Below are 22,838 nucleotides of genomic sequence, written 5' to 3' on the forward strand. Positions count from 1 at the left end.
CTTTACCTTTACCTTATGGTTAATGTAACATCTGCATGAGAGTTTTCCCTGCGCATTATTGGCATGGAATAATTTGTAATCCGCTTCAAAATGAGAAGGAAGAGGAAGTCTGGGAAAGTTCTCAGACTTTGCTCTATGGACCACCAGTGGTCTATAAGGTTTATTCAGGTGGTGCACAGCTTGTCTGTAAAAATACAAATAAACCGTACAGCATCTAGAAGTGTATTCCTATTCCTACAACAAGACACTAGCAGTTTTCAAGTGGTTCATGGGGAAAAACATTTAGGAACCACTGGATTCCCCATGGAACAGTGAACAGTGTTCCAGTGAACAGCCTTATTTATGTAGATAGTCTTCCATTATCAGCTAAAGGTATGAAATGGTGAATTTATAGATGCTGTCAAATTATTTTAGCTAGTTAGGTCTAAAAGAGGCTATGAAAGATCTTGAATTACCTGTAAAGCAGGCATGAAAATATCATTTATTGCTCTTAATAAAAAAAAGTGCACTAAGAACTGCTTTGATGGTTTCCTGCAATCAAGCGGTGTATAAATTTTATGAAATAAATAAAATAATAAACCATTTGCAATTAATTTTTGAATTATCTCAATGGTCAGTCAAAGGTCTTCTTCAGTCAGCCCCTTGCCTTAGTAATTTCAAAAAAGTTTTCTCAGAACTTGAGAAAACAGTAATGCATTTGAGAACAATCTTTCCAGTTAATCAAACCTCAACAGGCAGAGCTGTAAATAGCGAAGGAACGTTATTTAATAATATTTTGCAATTGGTCGTTTTTCTCAGTTCTTGAATATTGTCATTCTGGTTTCCATATTGGGAAAAAGTGACGTAGCATATCTGGAGGAGTTGCAGAGAGAATCTGCAAAAACGGAAGAGTTGAAGCAGAGGAATGGAGAGTCTTCAGTCCTCTCCTGCATGCTTCCTTCAGGTGTACCCCTACAGTCCACCTCTGAAGAAGTGACTTGCATAGAGATCCACTACTTCCAAAACAGCCTGATATATTCACCCTAGGCAGATCAAGCTTACGCTAATGAGCACATGTACAAACCGCCTTTACGCAATAGGCTTCTGCAATAATTTACTGCTGATCTGGTTTACTGGCTCATTTCCCATGCCTGGTGAGCTGGCAGCAGCAATGGAGGCTTCCTCACTTCGTTCAGGATGTCTTTGTGAGCAGATAGTGGACTCACCCACTCTTTCCCTTCCTAACATAGTCAGACATTGCCTGCCAAGTCAGTCCATGGCTACTGTGCATGTGCTAGTTCAGGAATCTAGGGTGGGCATCAGTGATCCTCCTCTTCCATTTTTGGCAAAGCTAAAATATATTTTATTGACACTTAAGATCCTCTGTGCAGTACTGTAAATTGGTTGTCTGCAGAATCACCCAACATGCTATTAGTGTATAGATTAGCAAAAGGCCCATCGTCAAAACAGGCTGTAGCATTGTTGACTCTCATGCTCTGATTTTCTCAAAATCTCCCCTGGAGCGTTGATCTCTCCTGCAATACCTTTCTTGATGCTTTTGTATGATGTTAGGGGGCTTTATTACTCTTATAAAGTTCCAAAGCAGCCAGTAGCTGGGTAATATGCTTATAAACCTCTCTGTGAAAGATGCTCAATAACAGGACCAGCTGCTGAAGCCCTTTTGGTTGCTGTAGAATTAGTTACCATGATTTCCTAGAGTGACTAGTGAGCCAAAAGAAAAATTCCCAAGTTCTGTGACTGAAATAAACCCGTACAGACTTTATCTAAAACAGAATTAGAACTTCCTGTGATTAGAGCTAGAGATTAGTGAACAAACACAAATGTCATAAGGAAACAAAAAGCTTGCTATTGCTTAGCACAGGTGGTTTGATATTGTGACCTGCACAGCAAGCAAAATTTTTAGCAATGCTAAAGTATACATTTTAATCTGAAGTGTTTCTTTATATCTTAGCTAATGGGAATGACAACAAAAAATTTAAAGGAGACAGATCTCCCTGCTCCCCTTCGCGAGTCCTTCATCTTCGTAAAATTCCAAATGACGTCACTGAAGCGGAAATAATTTCTCTAGGTCTACCTTTTGGCAAAGTAACCAATCTCTTGATGTTGAAGGGCAAGAGCCAGGTATGTATATACTTTGCAGTAAATACCCAAAATACAAGAAAAAGTAGTTCATGTAGCGTATGCTATTTGGCTAGCATCCAGTGGAATAGTTAAGAGTTGAGCAATTCAAATCTCCCAATTGTCTCACAATAGTTTTGCCTCTAAAATAAACCAAGCATGTGCCTGAAACCAGGAAGTTACTCACATTGTTGCCTAGCCCACACCTAGCCCCCAAAAGGCTATTGGCCATGATTCCTGGGCTACAAAGAAGTTCTCTGCAGTATCTCTCCAGCCCTTCAGGGAGCTGCCTGCCATTTGCAGTCCAAGAGCACAGGTCACTAGCAGGTGTCCTCAATCTTCAGCTGCATGAACCACGAAAGTGTAATTTTGTATCGTAGCTTTGCTCTCAGACCATAGTTTTAAACAAAACACATGTCTCAAAATTTGGACCTGTCAGGGACTTGTGATGGCTTTAATATCAGAAGTGGAAGCTTTCAATCCCTTCTTCTCGGTGTACAAAAAAGGTAGAAGAAGGGAACGTGCAATTCTGAGGCGCGCTCTTGTAGAGGAATATTCTTATTATTAAATTTGTATACTGTACTGCCCTTCAACTGTAGATCTTAGGGCAGTTCACAGCATAAAAAATACAAGATAAAAGCACAAAATGCATAATAAAAGCAAGAACAAAACAAACCAATAACCCACCCCACCCCCTCCCACAAACACATTTGAAAGAACATAGGGTGCTATTCAGCCAAAGGCCTGGTTGCAGAAAAAGATGGTTTTTCATCACATCTGAAGCTGGTCACTGTATAGTTGTGAAGTTAAAAAAAAAAGCTTTTGGGGGAAATCACTAGAAATATAGAAAGCTTGTGTTATTTAAACAAAAATATTTTTATTTGTTTCTTGCAATGTCTTTAGCAGTTATAATGGTATTGGGTGTTTGGAGAACGCACTCTGAAAAAACTTATATTGGGTCACACATTGATAAATGCCTGTCTATATCCAATTTGTGAAATAAGGCACCTTTACGTAATAAAAATAAGGAACTACTTGAAGTAAAAATAAATAAAAAATGCAATGTTTTCTTTTGTAAATAGATGTATTTTTAAAGTACATAGCAAATATAAAAGCAGCAGTCTGTGCACCGTTTTTTGTTTGTTTGCTTGATTGTTTGTTTTCAAGTGAAAGTGGTTTTACAATCATAACGTTCCTCTGTTTGTGTTAATTGCAGGCTTTCCTAGAAATGGCTTCAGAAGAAGCTGCCGTTACTATGGTGAACTACTACACTCCTGTTACTCCTCACCTCCGCAGCCAGCCTGTTTATATTCAGTATTCCAATCACCGAGAACTTAAGACTGACAATCTACCCAATCAGGGTGTAAGTATGGTGCTTTTTTGGGGGGCGGGGTGGAATCCATAGTTTTCATTAGAACTATTAGTATGTAAATGATTTTCAAACCACTTAAATATCCTGTTTTTATAAGCCTTCAGTTTACTTTCCTGAAAGCAGGCCAGTGCTTTGATTTGGAGCAAAGGAAGTTGAACTTCAGCTACTTTTAGTTAGCTGTTTAAAAACTTTCGTGTTTTGTTACTAGGCTGGACAGTACAGCTAATAGATAAAGTCTGATGGTGTGCTGACTACATATGTGAAGGTCAGAGGGTTGCAGGAACTGTGGTAGGAGAGGTTTTCTCCACCCCATGAGGACTTCTCAACTTTTCCATTGGAAAAATCCGGAAGGGGGCGTGTACACTGGGATGGGGAAACACCTGGAAATGAAACATCTTTTGAAGGAGTGAAATGTTGCAAAGGCAAGGTTTTGCTCACTCATAATATTTATTCCGTTTATTAAATTGTTCCCCGTGATGCACTCCAAAGCAATTTACAATATACTATAAAAACAGTAAAAACAATTGCATATATAAGAACAATTACGTAGTAAAGATTTTTACACAAGACAGTCAACAGCAGGGGTGGGGAAGCTTTTCTGCCCCCCCCCCCCGATTTTCTCTTGACTGCACCTGGTTTTTTGGCACTTCGAGTGCTGTGCAAAGGACTTTTGACAGGTGCCAGACACCTGACACACTCTAAATTCCTGAAAACGAGCTGGCTTTGCAAGCCCTACGCTTGGTGTTTCAGAAGCACTGAATACAGAATGGGAAACTTGTAACCTTCACTATTATGTGCTGTACATCAGGGGTAGGCAACGTAAGGCCCATGGGCCACAAGCAGCCCATGGGGGTTGTTTAACCATCCCACGAGCTGCCCCTCAATTGAGCCGCCCACTTGGCAAGTCCCCACACGCTGTGCTAAACCGGTGTGGTGCGGGGACTCGCTTTCATGGTGCCGAAAATTGCGCAGGCGCCGTAAATCACATCTGTGCAGGCACCGTAAATTGCGGATGCAATCCAGTCCACGGAGGGCTCTCCGCTGGAGTGAACAGGCCCAGGTGAGGTACACCTTGCCAACCCCTGCCATCGATGAACAATTTGCACACTGGGTGCAGTGGAGAGAAAGTGTAAGGTTGCGCTTTGGGGGCACATAGATCCTTATAGCTTGTAACTCTTTAAATAACGTGTGTGCAAGCTAACAATGGCATGTACAATACACAAAATGTTATGTACTGAAGTTCTCACCCTGGGCCAGCAAGGGGATACTGTAGATAGTTCAGGTCCACATATGCAAATAAGGGATCGAAAGTGACGTTCAGTGATTGGATAGTTACAGAAAGTTGTTACAGTTACGTTGTACTGGAGCTCTATATAAGGAGGCTGGCTGAACCCTTCAGTTCAGTTCTGTTCTGGCCTGTGAATAAACAAGAGCTGTTTGAAGAATCGCTGTGTCGTCTGATATGTTCACTCACAACTTAACACAAAACATTTCCATCCTTTCTTTCCACCCCCTCCTTAGAGAGCGCAAGCTGCGTTGCAAGCAGTGAATGCGGTGCAGTCCGGAGGCTTGGCCCTTACAGGTGCTCTCGCGACTGAAGGCGGACTACCTCCTGGTCAGAGTTCTGTTCTTCGAATTATAGTTGAGAATCTCTTCTACCCTGTAACTCTAGAAGTGCTGTATCAGGTAAAAGACTTTAACACAAAAAAACCAATTACCGTATTTTTCCGTGTATAAGACCCTGTTTTGGGGGACTCAAATTTAAGAAATTTGCACTGTGCACTTTCCATGTATAAGACGATTCCCACTTTTTGGCATAATTTTAAAAGAAAAAAACCTAGTCTTATACACCGAAAAGTCAGTACTTTTTTTTTTTACATTGTTGTATTTGGTAATGAAAAACAAATTGTCAGATGCTTATTCCTTCACTACTTCCTCTCCAGGGCTGATCTTTCATAGTGTTGGGCTGGTCATCTATTTTATGACAAGGGGGAGGGCATCTGGTGATGGTTATTTGCTAAAGAGAGTATATGTCTATAGCGATTGGAGCTAATAGCACCAGTTATCTGGTCACGTGCAAGCAGTCAGAGCATAGCTGTCAACTTTTCCCTTTTCTTGCGAGGAATCCTATTCGGAATAAGGGAATTTCCCTTTAAAAAAGGGGAAAGTTTGCAGCTACGATTCAGAGTGCAGCCTGTCTCTCTCTCATACACTCCCTCCAAAATAGCCACAGATGCATATGGGTACAGATTGTTCCCCTCAATTGCCCTGGAGAAACCTGTTTCTTCATGTCAAGTGTTTTTGCTAGACTGTGACAATAGGTTTGGCTAAAAGGGAAGTTCTGAACCTGGAATTATATATTTAACTCAAGATTAATAGGGACGCGATTGGCGCTGTGGTCTAAACCACTGAGACTAGGGCTTGACAATCGGAAGGTCAGCGGTTCGAATCCCTGCAATGGGGTGAGCTCCCGTTGCTCGGTCCCTTCTCCTGCCAACCTAGCAGTTCGAAAGCATCTCAAGTGCAAGTAGATAAATAGGTACCGTTCTGGCGGGAAGGTAAACGGCGTTTCCGTGCGCTGCTCTGGTTCACCAGAAGCGGCTTAGTCATGCTGGCCACATGACCTGGAAAAACTGTCTGCGGACAAACGCTGGCTCCCTTGGCCAGTAAAATAAGGTGAGCGCCACAACCCCAGAGTCATTCACTACTGGACTTAACTGTCAGGGGTCCTTTACCTTTATCTTTTTTAATAGGGGTTACTTATGTATTCATTTAAATATTCTTAACAATTCTGTTGTGCTCTAGCTGTATGTATGTAAGCAATCATTCCCTATAGAACAATTAAACGATTGAGTGGAGTTTGCTTCACTCTGCAGCAAGAGTAGTAATATAACCGAACAATTTCACTTAGTATAAGGCACAGCTATCTAGTTATTTCACTAGATTTCACTTAATGATTTTGTTATATTTACATGTGGTTCTCATGACAGAAAAACATCTCTGTCCGCGTGGTTAAAAAGTAACGTTGATTATTTTGCTGGGGGTCGGGTACACATGAAGTTTGCTTCTCAAAACTTTTCTGGAAAGTATCGAGGTGTGAATTGGCTGCCTGCATTTTTACTCAGATCTTCTCCAAGTTTGGGACAGTCTTGAAGATTATCACTTTCACAAAAAACAATCAGTTCCAGGCCTTGCTTCAATATGCTGATCCAATGAATGCACATTATGCCAAAATGGTAAGTGCAAAACTATGCACCTGATAAGTTTTGGATTTTGACCATGTTAACAATTTGCTGCGTATGACTTTGATTTTAACATGCATCTTAATTTTCCAGTGTTTTGTGTCACTAGTATCCCATTTGGAGTTGCTACAGGAGGTCCATACCGATATACATTTGTGGCACATACCGGTGCAGTGATTGTCTACACAAACCTGTCATAGCAGGCTTTGTTTCTAGATATTTAGTCAAGATTTTTAAAGTCAAATTTAAAACTACTTTATTTAATGGTGGATACTGAGTCTTTTATATGTTTTATGTGTTCAGTATGTCTGGATTACTAATGTTTTATGGATGGTGAGTGTTCGTTGTTTTTTAAAAAATGATTTTACTGTGTAAACTATGCCAATGAAGGCTGAATGAATGAATATTACCTTGTCCACCCAAAAGATCTTGCATAAAGTGTCCAGATAATTAATGTTGGGGTGTTTGGGCATAGTTGTAAAAATCTCTTCTTCGCATGTTAAGAAATGACAGAACAGTCGTCCTTTGCAACTGTCATAAAGTATGACTGACAACCGTAACTTACAGGTACTCTAATTGGAAAAGCATTAATGATACACCATAAGCTTGACCAATGCAGATAATAAAACAAAATGCTTATGGTATTTGGATGTGTATGCTGCTTACCTTGATGGCATGTGGTGGTAATATTGTAAGGAACTGTATGAATGATGCCGTTCTTTAAGACTGTAGTGAACATTGAAGAATGGACTTGGAAAAACATGGAGGAATGGCACAAGAAATGTTCACTAGCTGCTTGCCCCTTCTGCTCTACCCAAAGCATGTTCAAGATTGCTAAAAGGATTATCTGGCATATATCAGTAATGTAAAAGATTAGGACTTCATAAACCCAAGTCAACTCTTCTATCATCTTTACAGGCTCTAGACGGTCAGAATATCTACAATGCTTGCTGCACTCTTCGTATTGATTTCTCCAAGCTAACAAGCCTTAATGTAAAATACAACAATGATAAAAGCAGAGACTTTACTCGTTTAGACCTTCCTTCAGGTGATGGACAGCCTTCCCTTGATCCCACCATGGCTGCTGCCTTTGGTAAGAACGCTTCATTTCTCTGTGTGTGTTTATTTTATGTACCAATTTTCTAGACTGTCCTTCATTAAACAAAGGCATCATATAGCACAACAGACAATGTATAGCAATAAAATACAATCCTTAAAACTAATAGCTAATAATATAAGCAGTTCCAGGGGGGCGGGTGGACAACATCATTGGCAACATCAACAGATTTAATCCAAGATTTCCAATATTTATAGACAGCTTTTCACCACAAATTGAAAGGCAGCCCACCAATATTTGCATACTAGAATTCTTGCTAATCTAGGTAAAAATGGTGGGTATTGTATTTCTGTGTTTGGTATCAGTATTCATGCAGGTTGTGTCTGACTGAATAAGTGCTTTGTTGCTGGTTGCATGTATAATGAATTACAATGGAAATCGGAATTGTGAATAAATGATTAATACCTATATTGCCAATAGTAGGAATGGTACCAATCCATGTATTATAGGTGTTTAATATATGGTGTTTTTGCTGTATTTGTGTAACTGCCATATTGTCACTAAAGATAAGGGGTGAAGGAAGCTGCTGAGTCTGTTTAGATTGGAAGGACAATTTACAGCTGTTTATGTAGCAATTTGCATCTAATTAGGTTAAGTATCACAGTTCAAGTGTGTGAGTATACTTCAGGAAATGTAGCTTGAGTTTCTCTGATCAGGACTATCTCTGCATATTATAAATCCCAAATATTTATCGTCTAGCTTTTTATATTATGCCTCTATTTAGAGCAATAGTTAGACCTAAACATTCAAAGTTATTTCGCTGTTGGAATTTGCCTAAGTAGCGAGAGCTGGGAAAACGATTATGATTTGGCTGAAAATATATAATAGTCAGATTTTTCTTTCCTTCCCTCATCACAATTTCAAATCTGCCACAGAAAAGGAACAGCATGATTTGGACTGCTATATGACAAAAAGGAACACTACCATCTGTTAAGCTTATTTTTAGTGAATTGTTGATTTTAATTATATTTTGTTCCTGTTTTTACGGATAATTTTATTGTTCTTTTTGTAAACAGCTTTGGGGTTTTGTTTTTTACAGTCAGACAGTATATAAATATGCAATAAATAAAATCATGAAACTTAAAAAAAAAAAGACAAAGGGCTGGTGTACAAAGCTGATTCTTGCGCTAGATTTTGGATCTTTGCAGCGCAACCTTATACACATCTACTCAGAAGTAAACCCTCCAACAACTTTATACTGTGTAAGCCACTCTTGTGATCTTCAGATGAAAGGTGGTATATAAATTAAATTAATAATAAAATACACTTACTCATAGGTAAGTGAGTGTAGGATTGCAGCAACACTTTGTGAGCTGTGTTGTGCAAATTGCACAGCTGCTATTGATCCCATGATTGCTCTATTGTCTTGAAGTAGGAGCGACCAGCACAGACAAATGTAGGCTCTAAAGCAGGCACCCCCAAATTCAGCCCTCCAGATGTTTTGGGACTACGACTCCCATCATCCCTAGCTAACAGGACCAGTAAGGGATGATGGGAATTGTAGTCCAGAAATAGCTGGAGGGCCGAGTTTGGGGATGCCTACTCAAAAGTGACTAAAAGCACCGTATGTGTGTATCCAACCCCTGAAATAAGTGCCAGGTTAATTTAGCAAGCTTTAGAGGAATTGAAATTGCTTTCTGTTTTCTCTAGCAGTTAATCTCTTGCACTCTAATTTCTCTTTTTTAGGCACTCCAGGTATCATCTCCTCACCATATGCGGGGGCTGCTGGTTTTGCTCCTGCCATTGGGTTTCCTCAGGCAGGCAAGTCCTTTTCTGTATGCGTCAACCCTGTCTGTTATTGGTCTGTCTGTTTGTTTTTCTTTAAACAAATTAATTAAAATGGGCACTGGAGTAGACAAAGGACCTAGCATGCCTTTGTGTATGTAGGCCATGATACTGTCAGAAAGCAGTGTCTTTTATACTTTTCTGCACTTAATTTTAGTTAGAGAGCTTGGGGCATTTGGGAATTCATCTATCCTTGGACAGGAAAATGTTTTTTGCCATGTTAAAGTGAATCATTGTAGTGGGGCTGTTCTTTTTGTACCTGTATTTAACAACTAGCTGGAAGTATGAGAACTCAAACCCCCAATGTATTGAAATAAATCTTAACTCATCAAGAAATGGAAAATCCGTAAGAATGGGATGGTACAGTTTCGGTTTGTCTTATCAAGATAGGCTGCAAAGATTTATTTGTGGTATTTTAACCAGGTGAGGAGGAATAAATGGCAGGCCTTTACTTATTTATGAAGCATTTACTATAGAATGTTTTGCTCTGAGCTGGTGCTTTAAAATGAGAGATAAAAATTGAACTGCCACGTGCATCTTCTGAAATAGTTCTATAGATCTATTTTGACTTTTCCAGGTCTCTCCGTCTCAGCTGTTCCCAGTGCACTTGGTCCTCTTGCAATCACCACCTCTGCTATGACTGGGCGAATGGCTATCCCAGGAATGACTGGAATGCCCGGAAATTTCGTTTTGCTTGTTAGCAATCTCAATCCTGATGTAAGCCTCATTTATAGTACTAAAGTTTATAACATAAACATAGTTAAGCTTATGGCACTTAACCCAAAATCTAAACTAGAGGTTGGATAATAACCAGTATTATCAATGAAAAATATAACTGAAATAACTTTTCATGGTGTGTGTGTGTGTGTGTGTGTGTGTAAATAAACAAACAAACAAATAAACAAATAAATAAATAAATTCTGGGGCAGGGGATGTTTGAAGTAATTTTACTTTATAATAGCACTTTGTTTTACCTAATATTGTATTTCACTATCTATTCATGCACTTGCTACCTGTTAAGCTTCTCTGGCAATCCTAAAATAATTGACACACCTTTTCTTTTTAATACATTATGCTTGGTTAAAAAATACTGCCTTGTGATTTTTTTTGCAGGCAATCACACCAGATGGACTCTTTATTCTGTTTGGTAAGTTGGTTTGTGTACAACACCAGATTAAAATAAGAAAGATATTAGCTGAGGGACTGGTTTTTCAATTTGTGTTGGTTTTAAATTCTGCGGAGTTGTCTACATGTGGCGATTATTTAACTGTTAGGCAGTAGTTATATCTTAGAACAGGAGTGAGGAAGCTTTTGGAGCCTGAGGGCTGCATTTCAATCTTACCAACCTTCTGAGGACCATGTGCCAGTGACAGACTGGGCAGAATTGGGCAGAGCAACAAATGTGAATTTTACCTTTGTGCATGAGGCCACTTTCTGCACACACTGATACATCCCTCTGTATTATCCATCCAGACAAGAAAGAGGCATTATCAGAGGACACAGTTGTGCAAAAGGATTTGGGGATGAGAAGTATGGGCAGTGATGAGTGTGGTTTGAGGAAAGGGGGCACATATTGGGGACAGTTACAAGGGCCAGATGTGGGTGGCGCTGTGGGTTAAACCACAGAGCCTAGGACTTGCCGATCAGAAGGTCGGCGGTTCGAATCCCTGTGACGGGGTGAGCTCCTGTTGCTCGGTCCCTGCTCCTGCCAACCTAGCAGTTCGAAAGCACGAAGTGCAAGTAGATAAATAGGTACCACTCTGGTGGGAAGGTAAACGGCGTTTCCGTGCACTGCTCTGGTTCGCCAGAAGCGGCTTAGTCATGCTGGCCACATGACCCGGAAGCTGCACCCAGGTCCCTCAGCCAATAAAGCGAGATAAGCGCCGCAACCCCAGAGTCAGCCACAACTGGACGTAATGGTCAGGGGTCCCTTTACCTTTACCTTTACACAGGCCTGCTGGGTTGTATTTTTGCTCCTAGATTGAGGTTCCCTTTGCTGTTTTAGAATAATCTGTCTCCCCAGTAACTAGTAAATGGATACGTGTCTAGATACTTTGCTAGTTCTTGCCGCATTCCCAGCTGTATTCATTGCAAACACTGATAATCAGATGCACATTATGTGCTTCTTAAACATATATGTACTGGGCCAAGTAAATGATTACTTCAGGATGGAATAACTGAGCTTAGGATAAAACAAACTCTGGAGCTATGCATTCATGTGGAAGATGTATGTATTTAGTATACTCATCATATTTGTGCAATGTCTAGCTCTATTTCTAACAAGCTTCACCAGCTTCCTGGTTGTTGTTTTTTAATGTTCTCTTTGAAATGATCCTTAGCATGACGTGGACGTGATACTCCAGTGTTGCATATAAAGGGTTGCATTCAATTAAGTTTTACTAGGAATAGAGATACTGAAATTAATAGAACTAACTTAGTCTTGGTCATTCGTTCCATTGGATCTACTTGGTTAAATAGTAGCCAATAACTTGAATGAGATTGGTGCATAAGGTGTGTTGAAAAATACTTGTTTTGCTTTTGCAGGTGTTTATGGTGATGTCCACCGTGTAAAAATCATGTTTAATAAGAAGGAAAATGCCTTAGTTCAGATGGCAGATGCAACCCAAGCCCAACTAGGTAATAACAGTGTCATGTTACAGTTTACACAGGTCCAATTGAAGAGCGCCTACTGCTTTTGGAGTCTTCATTAATGGGAGGGGGAGGGGTTTTTCTGGTTCCTCTGTGTCACCTTCTCTCTATTCTGGGGATTCCCCCAAACTTGTTGAGCAGGTTTTCGGGGGGAAATGAGTCTCTCCACCACCTTCCGTTAAGGGGGTCTGCTGTGAATCAAAAGCCCTTTTGCAAGCAGAAGGGACCAAATGGATTTGATCCATTATTTTAAGTGTCCACGATTAGTTTCAAAGAGGTATTCAGTCATAGTAGGAAATACGCTTGACGGAAAATAAAAGATGTGCTGGAGTAGCAAGATTCTGTGCTTTCAGCAGCTCTCTGCAAATCAGAACTCCTGAAATGTGCAACTGTGACTGAATATAAAGCTGAGTTGAAGTGTGTCTACTCCTCACTTATTTGATAACTGGGGCAAGCATTTTGTAAGCACAGATTCAGTGGAGTAGCTTTCCATCTGTTCTCTTTCTTTTTCTAGCCATGAATCACTTAAATGGACAAAAACTATATGGGAAGGTGCTGCGTGTCACACTCTCAAAGCACCAGACAGTACAGCTTCCTCGTGAGGGACAAGAGGATCAGGGTTTGACTAAGGACTATAGTAATAGCCCTTTGCATCGCTTCAAGAAACCCGGCTCAAAGAACTTCCAAAATATCTTTCCACCATCTGCCACTCTGCACCTATCCAACATTCCGTAAGTATCTAAATGTGAACAGGGATAGCCCAAGTGACTTTTTCTCCTCTGCAATCATATAACAATAATTAATTTAAGCGGAGAACAATTTGCTGCCCTTCCATGACACCTGAAACCCTTGCCCAATGGCAGGGCTGGCCCTGGACATGAACAACTGGATTTGAGAGGCGAGAAAGAGCATGGCACATCTCAGTTGCAGGACAGCTCCTCTAAACCACTTGTGTTCTGTAACAGTCTGCTGCATGACTTACAGGTTTTGTTTACATGACAAATAAAACAAGCCAGCTTGTAGGCCATGGCCTATATACAGAGAAGCCATTTGCTCATGGGCTCGAAATAAATTCTTTTGTTCCAGCAGCAGCAGCTTGCATCAGCAGATGCTGAAGAGTTGCTTCAGAATGTCTGCATCCTGGGTGGAGTTTCTTGTGCAATAATTCCATGGATTTTAAGAGCATCTCAAACATTTATGTACAGCCATCAAGAACAGCAGAATTCTGAAGTAGTCTAAAACATGTTGTATTGTGTTTTTAATATTTGGTTGGGAGCCGCCCAGAGTGGCTGGGGGAACCCAGCCAGCTGGGCGGAGTATAAATAAATTATTATTATTATTATTATTATTATTATTATTATTATTATTACATAATTATATAGCATTGGTTTTCAATCTCTGATCTAAACTGGTGCTGGATTATGTCTGATAAATTGCTCAAGGGAATTTTAGATTCCTAATACTGGGTGATACCCTACATTAGTCATAGTCAGAGTTAGTTCCATTGTAAACAATGGAATTAAGTTATGTCTGTCTATTTATTTCAGTGACTCTGCTCTGAGTATTATTTAGTTACGAATCACCCTGGAGTGGGTGGGATATTAATGGCATAAGCAAGGTTAAAGAAAATATTCAACATTGAAAAAAGTAAAAACAGCAAGCCCACATTCTTCCACAATAGTACATAATAAAAAGACAGCCCTACAACCTGTCAGAGCTAAGAAGGTGACATCATTCAGGGGCATTGAAGTTAAACAAAATATTACAAATTCTGCCAGATACATTTGCACGTAAGAGGGGATAAGAGCCCAGAAAGGTTGGTTGCTTACCCTTTATTTGTGATGCCACTAGAATATAAGAAACCCAGATTGTCTGTGAATTGGGAAAAAGCCAAAAGGGGGGTGTTGTTGAGCTCTGTTTTCTGGACAGGTAGCCATGGTAGTAAGTTACAGCAACACACTAAAAAGCAACACACCTTAAAAGCTAACCAGTTTATTTTGACATAAATTAAAAAATGTGGTGGTTTTTGTTGTTGTTGTCGAGACCTGGATATTTAGCTAACACGAGGGATTTAATCTATTACAGACCTTCTGTCACAGTAGATGACCTGAAGAATCTTTTTGCTGGTACTGGATGTATTGTGAAAGCCTTCAAATTCTTCCCGTAAGTATCCACTGTAAATTAAGTTTTTTAAAGCTAGGAATTCATCCATTGCATTCATACAGATGGAAAATACAGATGGAACATGAAATTCAATACGGGGACTTAATCCGGGGTGGGGTGAGGATGTAATTATATGAACTTGCACCACTTAAATAGGTCCTTTCTCTTACACATAATTTCCTGTAAAGAAAACTGCAGAAGCTGAGAAGCTATAGCTGGAAGTCTTTGGTTCAGCATAATCTTGCACTAAGCAAGGCTTTGGAAAACTGATGTGTGGAAGGAAGGGAGACTTAACCAGCTAGTGGCTGAGCTTCTTGGTGTTCATCTCTTGAGATGAAGGCCAAATAAAAGACCATACATGAAATGCCTACAGATTGTACCATATCATACTGTGTGTTTGGAATTGTCTTGTGGTTCTGTTTCACTGATTATCTGTCAGAGATCAAGCTGAGGAGTGCTGCTCTGATGAGGAATGGTGGGAACATCCCCCTCCCCCTGCTCCTGACCAGGATCCTGAAGCTGCCCAGGAGCAGTATAGATTTGGAACAGTGGTTTGCAGAGGGGCATAGTTCTGAAGACAAAAGTTGGAATGAACTGGGGTGTGAACAGCAAAGTGAAGAAGAACTGGAAGAGAGAGAGAGCTAACAGACTCTCTCTTGCTGGATAGTATTCAGCATATCAGTCCAAGGTCAGGCATGGAGCAGGCATGTCCAACAGGTCGATTGTGATCTACCGGTCGATCGCGAGATGTCCATAGTCGATCCTGGTCGATCGCATGATCATTAGCGATCGCCCCGCCCACAAAAAAAGAAGCTTAACAGGTTTGCCTGCCCTAAAAAAAAGAAGAAGCAGCTCAAAAACTTTGGCTCCCCCCCCCCAAAAAGCACAACAACTTTGCCTGGCAATGACCATGGGTAGATCACAGCCAGTATTTTTATACTGTGAATACAGTCATACCTCATGTTACGTTTGCCTCAGGTTGAGCGTTTTCAGGTTGCATCCCACAGCGACCTGGAAGTATCGGAAAGGGTTACTTCCGGGTTTTGCCGCTCGTGCACGTACAGATGCGCAAAATGGTGTCACGCATATGCAGAGAAGCGGCGAATTGCAGCACGCACAGACGCGGGTGGCATTCCTTTCAGGTTGCAAACGGGCCTCTGGAACGGATCCCGTTCGCAACCAGAGGTACCACTGTAGATCGCATTCTCTTGGGAGTTGGACGTGCCTGATAAGGTGGCTATACAAAAAGCATGGTGGCTGCGAGATCACTTTGCAAGATGGAAGTAACTAGGAGGGAAGTGGGTGGAATCCTTAATTGGGAACACCTTTATTCCGAGAATGAATGCTTTGTTCTTTTGCTGTGATCATTAAAAGACTCTTTAAATGGTAAGGGACTCTTCGCTTTGTCCTGCTTATCTACGGCCAAAGGGGAGGAGGAAGCTGGGTCCCCGGAGCCTGACATTATCCTGACACTTAGATTTTGGGAAGTGAAGAAGTCTTTAAGATGTGGTTGGGATTGACACTTTCCTTTTCACTTTTAGAAAAGACCGCAAAATGGCTCTCATCCAGTTGGGCTCTGTGGAAGAAGCAATCCAGGCTCTTATTGAGCTTCATAATCATGACCTTGGAGAGAACCATCACCTCAGAGTTTCCTTCTCCAAATCTACAATCTGACACTTCTGTGACCTTTTGCTTTTTAAGACTCTACCCACAATTACCAGTAAAATTCAGACAAGAGACTGGAGTAGCCAAAACCAACGCTGCGTCCTTAAACCATTAAACTTGTGTGGCTCATGTGTATTACTTTACACAGTAAATGAATCAAGGGATGATTTTTCATATCTTCTTCTGTTTAAATGGCTAACAGTCCTCCTCGAAATTTTCTTCTGTAGTATTTAATAACGCAACATTTTCAGTAGAAGCCCCTCTTTTGTTTTTAATGATTTCAGAGGCATATTTTTTTGGTTTTTATTCCAAAACAATGTTACACAACATTTCTGTGCCCCGTTAAACTATCCTATCAAAATAATGTTTTCAGATAGATCTAGTGGATTATTTTAAGCACATAGAGTGTTCTGTGGGGGATTTATTTGACCCCTTAGCTAATAATTTTAATCAGTACCTGTTGAACATATTGGAGGAAAGGCAGTGCCTTCTTTTTCCATGGAGCAAAGTAAATTTTTTCAAATAAATTGTGTAAGTGACACAGGTAAATTATTTTAATGTGATCATAGTGAATTTTTAAACTAGGTATTGAATCATGGTGTAAGAAACCACTAATTTTTATTACTATGAAATGCTGTGTAATAAGATTTTGGAGAAAATGAAAGAAGAAATATGTCCTGATTTCAAGTTTTGTACATTTCTTTCAGAAAAAAAATGTTTACACTCATAAGGAAAAAAATTCAGGTCTGTCATATGGTTTGACAAATTTTTAGAAAGGTTATTTTTGGTAAGGTCTTGTTTAAAAATATAAAATTAAACCTCAAGGGTTTTTTGTACCACTATAATCTCTAATACTTAAATCAGAATTACTGTGTATTTACTTAATTTCTTACGTGCCTTATTATGTGCTTATAATGATACAATAGTTAGAGTTTTATCTGAAGTATCTTTAAACTGTATTGTGGCTTGGTGAGATTTTTTTTCCTTTGTCCTAGTTTTTAAACGCTTGGTGATTTAAAAAAAAATGTTTTAATAAGTAATAGTCAAATCAGATTTTTGGTGCTTTGGTACAGGGGTGGTGGTGGGGTACTAAAGATAACTCAATGCACATCCTTATAGGCCTCACAATATTTTGGAGGTTGCAGTTGAGTGACACCACTGTTGGGTTTTAAAGAATGTTCTCCAGTTTCTGCATGATATCTAACCTGTAGAGCCATTGGCTCTTTGAGAATATTTTGCCTCAGGATTCCTTTTCACCCAACAGTACTTGCTTGCTGTACTAAATGTGGACTGGCTTTCCTCCATAAATATCACAACTTCAATACTGAATGTTCACTCCTCTTTGGAGAGCAAGATGAGATGCAATCTTAACTATTTTTTGTGAAATCTAGGCATACACAAATTATTTCTATGATTGTAATACAATGTTTTTAGAGGTGTCTCAAGATGTTACGTCTACTGAAATTTTTCATTGTTTTGTAAGGTATTCCTCTCAAGTATAAGGGTTATTAATCCTTCAATTGTGTTGAAAATGGACACAGAGACTTAAGAAGTGAAATGGAGTGTAATGATTTGTGGCTCTCATTCTGCTTTTGGATTTTTTTTAGCAAGTCAAATTGCTCTGTGAAGACTGGCTGTTGGTCAGCAAAAAGAATTCCATAGCTTTAGATCTAGTTTGAAAGCTTCTTTTAAAATGGTAACTTGGTAACTTATCTTTGAGATGTCAGCTTCTTGATAACATCACTGTAGGATGAAAGGATAGTCAGTGAGACATTTTTGCAACCTTATATAGCTATATTTGTGTCAGCTGGCTGATAAATCACCTTTGGACATTAAATGAATGTGTTCATTTTGTCACCCGATAAGAGTGTGTGTAACGCTAGACTAACGTCCAGTAATAACTGATCCCATATTCAAAGTCCACCACTGCTTTGCAGCTGTTTGAAAATAGCATTTTAAAACACCTAAAATACCAATATCCTCTTTTGTTTTAGCAATGCAGTTTAATTGGTCCCAAATTCCAGCCTAAATGGGTCTCCTTCATTCCATGGAACCATGAATTCAAGTAAGCATGTTCAAGATGACAGCCCATTTAGGTGTGTAAATTAAATAGCTTTTTGGATTTATATCCCCAATCAATATGGCTCCTCTTTAGAATAATTTGCTAAGTTACCTTTTAATCTTGGTCACCATGTGTTTAATGCTGCTACAAAGGGGACTTTATTGCAGTTGATGAATGTACCCGAAGTAGGGGAAAAACAAGTTCTGAGAATGAGCATTAGCATGTATAATATCAAGGGTGGGGAGTGTGTGTTTGTGTGTGTGTGTGTGTGTGCGTGCGCGCACACACATGTGTGCTGTGTGAAGTTTCCTATATGTATGCTAATACACATTGCAAGCATTTAATTTATTGACTTAACTAATCTAAAAACAAAACGTACCTTCATAATGCTTAACAGAGCAGTAAATGGTTAATCCTAACATGAAAGACAGCTTCACTTAGTCCCTAGAAAATGCCCTTTCTAGCCAACGTGTCGTTGTAAGTAGTCATTTCTCGACTACTTTGAGTTGTAGGGCGTACGGTTTATATGCTGGCAAACTTTTTTTTTTTTAATTTTATTTTGGATATACTCAACATATTCTGTGTGGTCTTGTCATAATTATGTTATATTCTGTATTGATCATCTTGGTTGTAGTGCATGTGTGTTCAATGATTGGGTGGTTGATTTCCTTTTTGAAATTGTTTCTCCATGAGGTGCAAATACGAGAAATGGCAGTACAGTACACACTTTGTTTGCATTTAAAACAGTAATTCCATTTGCAGCAATAGCTAAGCTTGATTTCCCCCCTCCCTATCAAAGCAAAAGAAACTTAGTCCCACAAAGGCGACACTTTCTTATTTTCTGACCCCTTTATTCTTTTGCTGCAGAATGCTAGCATCTGTTCTGTCACCATTTACCAGATCTACAGTGAATGTCCTGCAAGATTAAGGTGTTCAAGAGGATGTTGTTAGCATCCCTTTGTGAAAAAATATTTGACAAGAAGTTTCGTGCAGAGGAACTTACTTTTCCAGACTTACTTGGACCTTTGCTAGCATTCCTATTATCAACTGAATTTTCTCTCGCCCTAAAGCGGTTGTGATTTTAAGCTGCAAGTGGCCCTTGCTTTCAAAGTGAATTCTGTTTGTGTCACCTGCGTGCCAGACATTTCTGTCACCTGTAGAGTATGGGATATGTGTTTAGGGCTTTGGCCAATGAAGTCTTTGAAGAATGCTGGCTTTTAATAACATTTAAATATTTTTGCTCAATATGCAACCTCAGCAAAGGTTCCCTTTTAGCATTTTGGGCAAAGGAAATATTTTTCTCAATTGGAAGATTTGCAGTTTCGTTCATTGTAAGAAAGAAATGCTAACAAATCAAATTAAGGGATATGTAACACCACAGGAGCCAATGTGGTTTATAAAATAAACAAGCCTAAATCTCCTTGGTGCTGAGAGGCCAGATTTAAAAATGGTATTTTAAGTTACTTAACTGATTAGTCACCTACAGTTGCCTACGATTCTTTCTTCTAGAGGCTAAGCCATTATAGCTTTCACAACCGAAAGACAAACTGCTGCTAGCTTTTGGATATAAACTGGAAGGGAAAACTGGCTCAGGAAAGCCAGAGTGCATAGTTACAAGGCTTCATGTCTTGCAGTCTTTGCTTTTTAGCCCCACAATAATCTGTGGAGAGGGGCTTTTAATACTCTAATGAAATTTTTTATTGCACCATTGAATCAACTAAGCCCATCCAGACACTTTTTGCAAGTTACAGAACTTCAAAGATACGTTCATTTTAAGCCTTGCCCCCAAACTTGGTTGCCTTTCGTGTCTCCCACCAGTTGCATGGTTACTGTGCTTGGAGAATTTATTGAGGGCTCGCCGTGCCTATATCTATCTCCGAATGTAGCCTTGAGTTGTCCACGTGACACCTCTTTTTCCCAGACGGAGAGATTGTGCAGTGGAATCTTGTTGCTGTAAAATAAAGCAGAGCGTGTGAATTTTACAGTGAACGAGCCTATCTAACTGCTACACTTTTTACTATGACCAAGAGAGAGACAGCTGGATATGGGCTTTCTTTCTGGGAATGACAAACCTGAGATGTGCTCTTTCAGTCTTCATCCTGTTATATGTAGTATGTACTGCTATTTTCAAAGGAGAGGGGGCTGAGTAGTTTACTGTATTAAAGCCATTTTTATTTGCCTTGACTTTTTTTTGTGGACTGGTAACTCTGAACAAAACGGTCAGATTTTAAACTGTTCTGTGCTGAAAACTGTTCAGGTCGCACAGAGATTTTCTTGAAGCAAACTCACTCCTAATTGTCTTTGCAATTATCTGTCTGTGGTATATGAGACTGTTCTTAATTTTTAAATCAAATCTTAACAATTAGGAATTATTTGAAGAAATTTAAAACTTCAAAGATTTAATTTCAGGGTTTTTACAAAAAAGAAAACAATATGGGACCAAAGTTTATGTGCCTTCAGTAGTCTTGTGTAATTTTTTTGCTATCTCTTTCAGTCTTTAGAATAAATACTATTGTTTTCAAGAAAATGTGTATTTATATAGTAAAAAAAAACACACACCAAATGACCCATGAACTATCCATATGTGCAGTCAATTGCTAACTGTTTCATTTGGCTTTAGTATCCCTTTGCTTTCTACCATTATAACATGAATCAAGTTGCACCACACAGGAATTCATGTTCAACTCTAGGCATGTGGCTCGTGGTTGTCACAGTAGCTTGCAACTGGGACATTATTAAATATTGAGGATCCTTGTATCCAGAAATCCTCAGTTATAAATGAAGAGTGCATGCTTTGGTAGAATTTTCAATTCTTGGATCTATGTGCAGTATTAGGAATGATAGTGAAAAGTCTAACCAGCGATGTACTTAGATTCATCTTTGACTATGTTTTTTGCTGTTTTCCAAATTCATTCTCCTGTTCCTGAAAACAACTCATCCCAGTCTCAAAATACAGTTGCTGACCAAGCAAATTGTTGTATCAGATTTGTCACCTCATTGCAATGACCAAAGATTGTCTGCTCTGGTTTTACTGAGACATCTTGCCAGTTCTCTCTCTTTCTCAAGCAATTTTTTTCCCTGAAAGACTCAGTGTAAAGTGGCCTTTTATATGAATGTTATTGGTGAATGGACTACTTAATGGGAAATTAGATTTTTTTAAAAAGAAAGAGAAAAGCGAACCAAATGTAATGGCATAAGGCAAGAAAGAGGCTGATGGAAAGAGAGTGCTGTGTTAAGAGAAAGAACGGTGCGCAGTTACAAGAGTCAAAACATTCCCTTTTCATGTCTTCACAAATCCCTTTTTAAGTTTGTAAAAATATTCATCTAACACAAGAAAATGCTGTAAATATTTATAACAACATTTTTTACCTGTCAAAAAAAAAAGGTTTTTGGGAACAAGTATAAAATGGTTTTTATATTTAAAAAAAAACATCAATTATCTTGTATATTTTGATAAGCAACAGTACCAGCTTTCATTTGTTAAGCAGCTTGTGGCAATTGGAGGGGGGAAAGGATTTCATGTTGTTGAGATGACTTGATGTTATAAATGCAAAGAAGTTGAAATATTAAAGAAACCTATTTTCTAACTGCGTAGTGCATGGTTAATTTGAACTTCTGTACACTGCCGGATGCTCCATTCCTTTTTAAGTTTTGTGTATTTGATTATTACTTGAGTATCTATACTTAACTCTTTTTCTAACAACTCTAGTTGTAGCATGCCTCTTAATAAATGTCATGACATCTGTACTCTCAAATTTTTCTGCGTTCTTGTCTATTACTTTGGGTTCCCCCCTCCCCTCTAATTGTAAAGCTAATGTCTGTCTCTCTTTTGTGTTCCTTTCTTCTATTGGCCATCTGCACTTGCTCTCTCCAGATTGTGTTTAAAGTCTGTGACAAGCTACATTTTCACAGAGCATCCTTATGTTTTAAGTAACATCACATAATTTCAAAGAAACAAGAAGAGGCTGACTCTTGTTTCTCATGCACGGGCAAAACAAGTCTTTCAACAGTGCTATCCAACAAAGGCATTGCGTAAGCAGAATGACTTCCACTTGGGCAATCACTTCCTCCCCTTCCCCCTCATATACCCCCCATCTGCTCTGGAAGTTTAAGGGGAACCCTTGGAGCATATTTGTGTGTGCATGCAGGACACATGGGAAGGGGAAATTCTACTTCAGGAGCAGAAGTCATTTGTGGTTACTTTATTGGCTGTAACTCAATACGAACAACTGAGCAGCTTCAATATTTTACAGAAGTCAATTTTCCAACATTTTATGCTGAGCCACTCGCCATGACTCTTTAAAGCAGGGGTCAGCAAACTTTTTCAGCAGGGGGTTGGTCCACTGTCCCTCAGACCTTGGGGGGGCAGACTATATTTTGAAGGGAAAAAATGAACGAATTCCTATGCCCCACAAAAAACCCAGAGATGCATTTTAAATAAAAGGACACATTCTATTCATATAAAAACACACTGATTCCCAGATTGTCCAAATTTAGAAGGCGATTGGGCCGGATCCGGCCCCTGGGCCTTAGCTTTAAAGTTGAGCCTTGTTGAGATGCTTAAGGAATTGCACTACCTTATTTGTGCCTCTTTTTTAATCTAAACATTAATAGATTTTTTTATTTAAAAAAACTACATACTCCCACCTTTCTAAGATGCATGAA

General features: G+C 39.3%; 1 protein-coding gene across 4 annotated transcripts in view; it reads left to right on the forward strand.

The window, feature by feature from the left end:
• PTBP3 (polypyrimidine tract binding protein 3) overlaps nt 1–21,760 on the forward strand; it is a 46,725-nt gene extending 24,965 nt beyond the window's left edge. For all 4 annotated transcript variants that reach the window (XM_053371310.1, XM_053371309.1, XM_053371308.1 and 1 more), the window contains 12 exons: nt 1,952–2,121; nt 3,335–3,481; nt 5,012–5,176; nt 6,616–6,726; nt 7,651–7,825; nt 9,536–9,610; nt 10,212–10,351; nt 10,748–10,781; nt 12,179–12,271; nt 12,798–13,014; nt 14,369–14,446; nt 15,988–21,760. In XM_053371310.1, the coding sequence (XP_053227285.1) occupies nt 2,101–2,121; nt 3,335–3,481; nt 5,012–5,176; nt 6,616–6,726; nt 7,651–7,825; nt 9,536–9,610; nt 10,212–10,351; nt 10,748–10,781; nt 12,179–12,271; nt 12,798–13,014; nt 14,369–14,446; nt 15,988–16,120 (1,389 nt within the window). In that variant the 5' untranslated portion in view covers nt 1,952–2,100 and the 3' untranslated portion in view covers nt 16,121–21,760. The remainder of the gene's footprint in view (nt 1–1,951; nt 2,122–3,334; nt 3,482–5,011; nt 5,177–6,615; nt 6,727–7,650; nt 7,826–9,535; nt 9,611–10,211; nt 10,352–10,747; nt 10,782–12,178; nt 12,272–12,797; nt 13,015–14,368; nt 14,447–15,987) is intronic.
• The last annotated feature ends 1,078 nt before the right edge of the window (nt 21,761–22,838 follow it).

Source organism: Podarcis raffonei, chromosome 17, assembly GCF_027172205.1.
Source record: "Podarcis raffonei isolate rPodRaf1 chromosome 17, rPodRaf1.pri, whole genome shotgun sequence".
In the NCBI taxonomy this organism is placed as follows: Eukaryota; Metazoa; Chordata; class Lepidosauria; order Squamata; family Lacertidae; genus Podarcis; species Podarcis raffonei.